General features: G+C 35.9%; 1 protein-coding gene across 1 annotated transcript; it reads left to right on the forward strand.

Annotated features, from left to right (window-relative positions):
• The first annotated feature begins 5,124 nt into the window (after positions 1-5,124).
• On the forward strand, positions 5,125-6,526 carry LOC124413837 (single-stranded DNA-binding protein 2-like). The gene is made up of 2 exons (XM_046894624.1): positions 5,125-5,523; positions 6,329-6,526. The coding sequence occupies exons 1-2, from the start codon at positions 5,125-5,127 to the stop codon at positions 6,524-6,526; spliced, it is 597 nt and encodes a 198-aa protein (XP_046750580.1).
• The last annotated feature ends 4,341 nt before the right edge of the window (positions 6,527-10,867 follow it).

Consider the following 10,867-nt stretch of genomic DNA (forward strand, 5'->3'; position numbering starts at 1 on the left):
ACCGCGACGAGAAAGAGAAAAAAAAATCGAATTCGACGATTTCTGACGTTTTAAAAAATGTGGAGCGACCTCTTAAGAACTTTTTTTTGAGCTGTCCTTTGTAGTCGGCTCTCAAAACATCAAAAACTAACATTTTGTCACACGAGACTCGAAAAAAAAGTCGGTTTTTTTGCGACACCCTGTTAACTACGTATAGTTAAACGCTTTTAAAAATCTTTCATCGTTCAATAACCCGGAAGAACTTTCGATTGCGACAAAAATCTGTGCTGAACGTCAAACCATGCGAAATTCGACACACCGAGGCCTGATCGATCCAACGGTAAAACCGATCTATGAATCACGATATTCTTGTGAAGAATATATGATCGATATTGAAATGACTTTGAGGCTGTCATTATATTCGAGGGATTAGCTGCACGTGGATTTGAATACCTTCGACCCAAGTGGTTCTGGTGTCGAGCTTACGGTGTCACATACTCAGGTATATGAGGCTATACCTATATTTATATGGCTGCAGTATGGGATTGTTGGTTTATTGCTCAACCGTTCTTGAAGCATTATTACTTCTCGCTGTGTTGGATTATACGTGCAGAATATGCCTGTCTATGGAAAAATCGCACAACTTAACGTTCTACATTTCACGGCTCTCGTCAAGCAGCTTTATGGTCATGTATATATATATATATATATATATACAAGTTACGAGTGTATTTAGCACGTTTTGAACGTAAATATCGTTAATTTATGAACTAGAAATCTGTATCTGAATACCTACGTTAAGGTAACGTCAGTTTGGTGAAAGAAATTATTCAGTTTTCAAATTTAAGAAAAGAGTTAGATTTTGAAAAAACCGGTCTCTTTTTGAACCCTGCGCCCGCTGTTGCAGCCGGCAGCACTGCACGCCGACCAGCATTGAGTCTTAGAGTCAATTTTAATAAATCTAAAAAGTGCAAAAAATTTGCAAACACGACATATAGACTATACTTCGTATGCAAAAGAATACTGAACTCAATCTCAATACGAGAGCCTTGATTTGGAAAAATGTGCTGTGTGCGAGTTTTCTTGTGAGGTTTTGCCAACCGTTTCATGTCATCAGAGCCAGATTGAACATTTGTATCGAAGAAGATTTGAAAAAATAGCAGTCGAGTACACGACTTTGCGCGCCGAGGTAGAATTACTTCTTCTCATTTGATTTAACTAAATACGGCTGTCCACATCACTTCGCCAGACTAGCTCCTAGCTGCACTAGCCTACCTGTACTAGCTGCAAAAAAAAAAAAAAATTTCTTGTCCAACCCTTTTCGAGTGATTTTTTCTTTCATTTCTTCAATTAGAAGCATTTTGTACAATCTGAAACAATTCCAATAATCCTACTGAGGGCCTAGAATAGTTCTCTTTTTTTGGAAATGTGAGGAAATTTCGATACTAATTTTTTCCATTAAAAGAATTATTCATAAATTTCAAGGTATTGAAATTGATCATATGATAATTATTTGAGTTCACAAACTACTTTTTCTTTTCCGAATTACAAGACTCTTGAATTAAATCAAATATATATCAAGACTGTCTTATTAAAAAAATACACAAAATTGATTTTTATTAAAAATAATTGAAAGGTCACATTTTTAAAAGCAAGATACTGTTGTACGTCCTATGTGGGTGAGTTTTTGTGAGTTTTTCAATATGTTACGAGAAGTCATCAGTTTTTGAGTCACAAAACATAACTCGAGAACAATTGGTCAAAAACTCACGGTTCGAAGTGGAAATGGTAAGGTTTTGTGTTGTTATCCAAGTTCTCAAAACGGGTAAGGATATTTAGTGATGAATCATACCCACCCTTTTGTAGTTATGATTTTTTTAAATAAAATAATTATCACTTAATAAGTATTTTCTTGTGATCATGAGGATGTTCCAAGTCGCAAAATGGCCCGTATTTTCAAACGAGTGCAGGCTGCCAAGCATATCGAACCACATGGTACACTGCATATTAGGGTGTCCGTTATTTACGAAATTGTTTTTTTTTTACTTGGGTATCGTGTAATTGTTAATTTATAGCAAAAACAAGTCTGAAAAAAAAAATCCCATGGCGTTTAACCCTGTCTAAATGAAGATAATTTTCCTATTCAATTAACATGGAGCTTTTGCAGGTTTCAAAAATTAGTTTTTTTCTTGCTTATTGCATTCAATAACTTAAAAATGTTGTTGAATCTGTTTCTATTATGATCTCTTCGGATGGATGAATTTTGGTATTGGCGTCAAAACTTGTTTCGTAAATTTTGATAAGGTCAAAATTCAGTTTTATGGTTTTTACCAATAATTTTGTTTAATTTGCCGAAAGTTTAACATTTATGCGGTATTTAATGTTACATTTTTTATTATACGGTCTAAATAATAATTCAGAAAATTGATAAAAATTTTATCACACAAATCATTATTTATTTCATTTTATTAACAGTTTCAATTGTCAAAAATGTAAAAACCTATTTCTCTTCGAACTAATCTTTGTTTTTCTCAGAATTATCATTATACCTGAATACTCAAAATAAAATAATTATGATGCAAGTATAGTGTAATCATTGAACTCAAATTTTGTTTGTCAGGCATTCTTTGGTTGCAGTTGAAAATTCATTTTTACATTTCTTTATCATCTGAAGACGATACTTCTTTCGATTACTTCATTTACAACTTTCATATTTTTAACAATTTCTAAACCTTCCTAATAATTAATATTATCGTGCCACGTTTCTACATCAGGTTCAAAAAAGTTGTCATTGATATTTAAACTTCTTGAAAAAGTTCAAAGTTGCAGAAACAGCAGTACAATCGACTCAGGATTATATCACTGTGCTAATTGACGATGAGAATCAGAAGCAGTATATTCTGCAGGTGATGAAGGAATATATTAATTTCCAAGTGCAACCAAAGAATGCCTGACAAAGAAAATTTGAGTTCAATGATTACACTATACTTGCATCATAATTATTTCATTTCGAGTGTTCGAATAAAATGATAATTGTAAGCCAAAAAAAGATTATTTAAAAAAACAAACCGTTGTTCACTTTTCGTAATTGAAACTGTTATAAAAATAAGATGCATAACGATTTGCGTTTTGAAATTTTTAATAATTATCTGAACAATTATTAAGAGCGTGTAATAAAAAATTGATCATTAAATACAGCATTAATATTGGGTAATCAGTAAATGAAACAAAATTATTGGTAAAAACGATAAATCTGAATTTTCACCTTATAAAAATTTGCGAACTAAGTTTTTGATGCTAATATCGATATTTCTCTACTCAAAAGGATCAAAGTCGGAGCAGAATCAGCGATATTTGGTAAGTTATTGAATACAATAAGCATGAAAAAAATTTATTTCTAAAAAGTCCAAAAACTCCATGTTGAATGAATGGTAAAAGTATCGTTATTTAGACAGGATTAAATGGCATCGGGAAATTTTTTTCTTTCTTTCAAAATTGTTTTTAAGCTATTAATTAAGGATGTCAACGATAACCAAGCAAAAAAAACTGATTTGGTAAATAACGGACACCGGAACACAACGGAATACTGCATATTCTTGAGGGCTTAGAGTTTCCATATGCACGGCGCTGCACGGCGCTGCAAGCCGCATTAAAAAAGGATTCTCGCTGTAGAATTTGGAGGCGTTTGCAGTGCTGTGCAGCGATTTGCGGTGCTGCGTTACCGCTTAGTGTGAACACCTGCTTAAGAAAACACTGCAAGAATTAAAATACGCTGCGTTGTGCATCGCCGTGCTCCAGTCGGCGTCAACCTTAATTATCCATAAAAGATGAATCTATTTCAGGGATTGCAATTTTGATTGAGAGATGGATTAAAATTTCAGTTATAATTCTCGTCGGCAATATTTTTCTCCACGATTGCGTTGACGTGCTGAAAGTTTGAGGCTTAGATTTCAGCAAGTACTTTTTATAGCTGTGAGCAAAATTTTAAGGTGAAGGGTGCAGAGGAAGTCTGTAAAGAATTTGATTCCTTAGAAATGTGAATCTAGGAATTCGGACACGTATCTTGAATTTTTTTTTTCGTATAAAAGTTTAGTTTAAAACGGTCAATCGTAACGCGAAATTTTGGAACAAAAAATTTCCTAATTCCTAATTTTTTTTCATAATGTTCCACCACTTGAAACAAAATGGAAAAATTCCTGAGTGTAAAGGGGAATGGAAGACATTTTCCGACAAAGTTTGTCGCTGGACGATTTGAAATAACGATTTTAAATAACAACAAGTAAATTATTATAGTTTCATTTCTGTTTTTAAAAATCGGTTTTCCACATGACATTTGTAATGAAAGTATTTTTTTATCCCATTTACTCCTAAGAATTGGAAAAACCATCACCATTCATTAATTTTGAATTTTACTACTGGAAAAAAAGAAAATAAAATTGAAAAAAGGTTTTTTTTTTCGAAAATCTCGAAAACCGCTTGAGATGATGAGCTAAAAATTTGGCCGAATTATTTTCATCTGATGTCGAATCGATCCCCCAAGTGTAAGTCACAAAAGTCGCGGGGGCAGATTTCCCATACAAACTCGGCTGTACCTTTTACCGCTATGAAATTTTATAGAAAATTTCTCGACATCGTTTCCTTGTTTCGATCTATCAATGGTAACCAATAAATGAAAATACATCAAAACTGTTCAGTATAAAACGAATTCTATTTTATGGCTTCAAAACTGTAAATTAAACTAACACTTTTACACAACCGCACAACAACGTCGTTCATTATAATTAAGTGCAGGTACTGAGTCATACAGTATAAATCCGGGGAATTTTCTTCACAGGTATAATATCGGTACCTAATTGAACGGCAGTTTGACTCCAGCATTATTGTACAAACGACTTACAAGTGAGGAGTAGGTATAGGGCGGTGATTATTCCTTCAGCATGAAATTCCCGTTCACCGATTGGCCAGCTATAGATACGCAATTTGAAAAAGGCCCCACCCCCATCAGGGTTAAAAGCGGGACCCCAGCCGAACTCAGGTCAGTAAGGCCCAAGCCGTAGAAAGCAATCAACCACAGCTTGTGAGCCAAGAGAGGAGAACGAGAAATCTTTGAAGTGCAATACGATTTAAATAATTGGAGGAGATAATATGGACGCACAGAGCCAGCCTGATTCGACAACGGTCGCAGCGGAAAAAGAGGCTCGCCAAAAACTGGCCTTTTACGTGTGGGAGTACCTCCTTCACGTTGGGGCGAAGGAGACGGCGAGCTCTTTCGTGTCGGAGATTAAGTGGGAGGATATCAGCCTCGGCAACTCACCGGGCTTTCTCAATTCGTGGTGGAATAACATTAGGGATCTTAACGGGGCGACTCCCAGCCGCTGCGAGCCCGTCGAGAACTGCGACAATTACGTTACCGACGGTGCAAGGTCCGAGGGAATGCCGGGACTCCCCGCTGGATCCAGTGCGAACGACGGTCAGCTGACACACGCGCAGACGCGGTTCGTGCCGGCCCAATGCACGGGCCCCCAAATGCCGGTGATTCAACAGGTAATTAGAAACTTATCTCACTACGAGTCACTTTGCCTATTTCAGGGGATGTCGGATGTCTCCCAAATAGGGTAAATCTCGTTTACAACTTTATACTTTGTTACTTTTGAATCTTCCTATTGGAATTGGTGTTGAAAAACTTAACTCAGTCCAGTTTCTCCGCAGAATTTTGCAGAATAATCGTGAGCACAGTATTATATAAGTATGAACGTTTATGAAATTCAATTATATTAACAAATGATGGAAGCTTTTTTTTATTGGAGAGTAACCAGTAACCGTATATTAAGGACTTATATTTTTTGTTTGAAATGACGGGCCGAAGCGTGCCTTTATAGATCTACGAAAACAAAATACGTTATCATTGATATAAAAACGAAGTTGATCCAATTGTCAATAACTACTGTGCGATTATTTCGTAAAATTATTCGTAGAAATTGGAATTAGTATACTTTTACACATGTTATTCAGATGAGAAAGAGTCACATGTAATACGGCAGGTCTTACATTAGACTTGGATGAAAAATTCTTCGATACTTCGGAAAAATTTTTACTTCCACAAAAACTCACAATTTGACCCCGTTCCAAGAACAATAATTATAAGAATCAAATGCCCTCGTTCAAATTTGTCTAATAAGCATTTCTTGAAATTAAACTTTCTTATGATCTACGACTTATTGATATGGATCAACAAGAAAGCAGTTCTTCACTCTAATTGAAGTGCCATAAACGATTCCGAACAGTCCCCTCGTGATCTTTTCCATAAGTACTCAACTTAACAAACATTTTTTTCACCTCTTTTGATTAGGTTTCCGCTGCGACGAGTGCTCAGATCACGGGCGATCAGTTCGGCGGTCAGCCACGGGTTAACATGCCAATACCGTGGAACGGAGCGTGGGACTCAACGACCCGCCAATTGGGCCCGATGCGCCAGCGCCAAAGGCGCCGGCGTGGTCCCGCTGATAGGCCCTCGACACGGCCCTTCGCTAGGCCGTCGAACGACTAGTAAGCCTCCGGCTCGGTCGATAAGTTATCGTTCGGCGATTCAGGCTCCAGCGCATAGGCAACGCAGAGTTCACAGGATCCAGGGAGCGTGGGAAATTCGTACCGGTTTGTGAAGCAAGAATCATCGTGCGACTCGTGTCATTAGTCCCGAGACACTCGCGTTTTCTAGCTTCGGCACCATTGCCGATAGAACGAAAACGGGTCCATTGAGTCAGCAACTATTCGCAAGATCAAGGAAAGCATGCGCGAGAAGGAGAATTAGTTATTAGAATTAATTAGAATTAGAACACGGCTATTGTTGGACTCATTTCTACAGATTTTTGCTTTATCATGTGACCTTCGTTAATTCCAATTCACCGAGTGATTCATTCTATTCATTCGTTATGTTATTTCGCCTGATTTCAAAAGATCTCTCACCGTTGTAGGCGATTTGAAATGACTTTCAAGATGGATAGAATCATAGGAAATCATAAGAAATTACTCAAAATCACATTGAACGTTGGAAAATCATTGGAATTCAATGGAAATCAAATGGTGATCTAGAAATAAACGAAAGGCTATCATAACGTAAGAGTTCGCAGGATGTTGACGAATTGAAAACATTTGCAGTTCACCGCACGACTCGCAGTGATTTTCTTGATTTTCAATGCTCGCCAAGGATTTCTTTATTTGCACTGATCTATATCGTGTCATTTCAACTGATTCGCAATGATTTCCAACGATTTTAGTAACCCGAATCGATTCCTTGTGGTTTTATCTGATGTTGTAATTGCAAGTCGTGTAAGGTTTTTTCAATTTTTCGGTGAACATGGCTCCTCAGTTATCAGTATAATGTAACCACCCAACAGCGTTTCCCTAATTTTTACTTGACAATTTTAACGAATACGAGAGGCAATCGATTTGTTTCACTACAATGAAGTTCCTAGACTTGTGCGATCATATCTACGTACTTTTTTCTTAATCATAAATGTTATAATAATTGTCACCTATAAAAATGTTAAATGTATTATTTTTTTAAAATTTGATATGAAGTTGAATAAATAATCTGTATCATTTACCAAAACCAGACCAACAATATTATATTTTTCACCTTACGAATCAACTCGACCTAATGCATTCAATTTTCACGTTTATACTGCTAGTTTCTGATTTTTGCCTTAACGAAGCAGGGACTGTTTTGTCAAATTCAACTGCATCAGCTTGACCAATGAACCTCTGCGTGACAGTTTGTGAAGATTTAATCGGCGCATGGTCTCGTCAAAAAAAATCAGAGCAAAAATCGTGATACAGAATAACACATGTACCTGAGATCGACTGAACAAATCTTTACCACGAATTTCGAAGAAATTTAAGGTCTGACATCTCATTTATCAATATGATAATCCGTTAAATATTTAAGAGGTGAAGCTAAATTCATACGCTGACGAATTACCAATAAATCAATCACCTGAGAAGTACGATAATAATAAAAATCTGATAATTTCAAATACAATTTTGAATCAAACTCAAGCTTATTATAAAAAATCGTCAATAACTGAGATCTTTTATTTCAAATGAGGAATATTTTTCACTTCGTAAATCGAATCAAGCTCAACAAAGTCCAATTGAATTAGCTGGACCTTCAAACGATGACGTCTTTGTCAAATGGTACATTTACACTGAAAAGCATATTTTCTTAGTCCTTGAACATAGTCGAGCTTTTCGCTGACAGACTTTTTCAGATCTATACGTATGTTACGACAAATATGTAGCCATCTTGCAAGGTATTTTAAACAAAAGAAAAAAAAAACGATGGGTAAGAAAAAAGAAAAGAAAAATTGTTCGATTCAGCGTCGAAACCAACCATCCTTTCCAAACACTATTCCCTCGACGTGAAAATCGTCGCGAGTTCACAATTTTCCTTTTTTTCAGTTTTTTTCTTTCAGTCACGTCGCACCTTTTTTTCACTCTATTCCTTTCCTTTTGTTTTGTATGAAGAAATACGAAACGAGTTCGGAAAATGTGTGCGAATTTGATGAAACAGGATCTTGACATTTTTTGATAACAATTTTTGAGAATAGATCATTTTTAACTACAATAGTCAGTTCCAAATCGCATTTAAGGATCCAAAATAATATCAACAATTATTTATCTTATGCGTTAAATTTGGAGTAAATAATTTATTGCTCGACACAGAATGAAATTCGAATTTAAAATATTTCCGCTGTTTCAAAGTGAATTTTCAAATCCATCCCTGATTTACTGTAAAAAAATCTTCTTAAAAATAAAAAATGGAATGTGATGAAAAAAGATAAACTTGACGAATCTACGCGTTTTATCTTCGAAGGCGTCAATCCTGCGATAATTCATCATCGTAAAAATATGCGTCGATGTTTTTCGGATCCAAAAACATCTGTCAAAAAGCTGGCCAAAGTCTTGAAGCAAATTTTTAAATATAGTCATGTTTTAATGTCGATAGAACTAAATTTGCCTAAAAAAATTTACACATTATGTGTAAAAAAAATGCAAAAAAAAATTATACGGCCCGTTACCAGCAAAATTCGTCTTTCGGCACATTCGTTATCACATCATTAGACACGTGATATGTTCCTCAAAATTGAGGCACGGTACAGAATAATTGGGAGTCACACTCCAATGAACAAAGAATCAATAATACCTCTCAGTCTTTAGATAAGATTATCTAGACTTACCGTTTTGGTTCTTGGAGCATAACTCGAAAGTTTTCCCGGATCAGGCGGGGCATCCACTGCAGATATCCGTTCGAGATCTGAAGGTAAAAAATGGCGGACCATTAGCCGTAATCGGTGAAATAATACGCGACCAGTTGAGCACGTGTAACACGTGCTTCTGCCTTGTGAGTCGTTTCATTATAGGTAGGTACACTTGGCCACGGTGACGAGTCCGTTACGTTGGCAACGCTAAATCAGCCCGCAGCGCCACTGCCGGCTGATGGTAAAACAGATTCATGACCCTCGAGTTTCATACTTTTGGGTTAGGTTCGCGAAACTGGCTCAACGTTGGTGAACATAAGATAACTCATGACCCATGAATATTGTATTTTTAGGTTAGATTCTACGGTCATGAGTTATTTTTGTGGACCTATTATGTTCACTAGGGTGTTCTTTAAAAAGGTCATTTTCGTTTTCGACTGGTCCAACCCTCAAATCAATTCCGAACAAGTAAAAAATAATTCCTCAATATTTTCAGATTTTTATAGCAAGATTAACCCGTGCCCGGAAGAAAAATTTGGAGCGACCTCTAAAACATTTTTTTGACCTGTCCTTTGGAGTGGGCTCTTAAAACATCAAAAACTAACATTTTGTCACACAGGACTCAAAAAAAAAAATATTCGGTCTTTTTGCGCCACCCTTATATGTATATATACACCTGTGGAATTAATCCCATGATTTATAATATTAGTTATATGGTTTATCATACATTTATAATAAAATGTATAAAAAATGTATCGTGTAATGCCTGTAATGTATTACGAACTGATCACATCTCTGTACGTGCATCGCACGAATTTTGCACACAATAGCGTATCGATTACGCCCGAAACTGATAAGGGAACACCGAAAATCTATCCTCCCTTGATTCGGACTATATTCGCCCCTTTTTGCGCCCTTGTTACTGACAGAGGGTCGAATGGATACCGTCACTCTATTTTGGTATACACAAAGCGGATAAATGGCGCTCGGTTTTCACCAGGGATACGAAAAACGGAACTATTTGTCTTTACCAATGATTCAGGAATCGCCCTCATGCTCTCAGTTTCCACGTTTAATTAATGATGATATTTTGCAACAAGGCAACTTTTCCGAATACGCGTATCTACTGTAAATTATTCCCAATATCATCCTGACTTTTCAACGAATACGAAAACAATTTTTTTTTTTTAGATTTTCTTTAATCTACTTTTGAGGAATTTTTTACACTAGGTTGAAAATTTCATCCTCATGATGTCCTTAATTTTTTTATACAAATAACATATTGAGATAGAATTTTTTTTAAAAGTCTGTCATTATTTTTCAACTTATTCGCGTCTTTTTATAGAGATGCGAGTCGCAATTTGTGTCAAAAACTTTTATTTTGATTGAAACAAAACCAAGCTACTGCAATACTGCGAGTAATGATAAGCTTTGCTTCGTTTTTTGTTGTATATTAGACTCTGGATTTCAGAATAGACTCGAAAAGCAAGCGAATCTTGATTATAATTGACACGCGTAGCTCGATGAACATATTGATTTTGTTCACGATCGATTACTGTAGATTTTCTGTTACCTCTAAGTAAAATGACAAACCGCATAGCCCTTTGATTTCTAATAAATTTTTCCGCTTG

This window comes from Diprion similis, chromosome 13 (assembly GCF_021155765.1).
Source record: "Diprion similis isolate iyDipSimi1 chromosome 13, iyDipSimi1.1, whole genome shotgun sequence".
Classification (NCBI taxonomy): domain Eukaryota; kingdom Metazoa; phylum Arthropoda; class Insecta; order Hymenoptera; family Diprionidae; genus Diprion; species Diprion similis.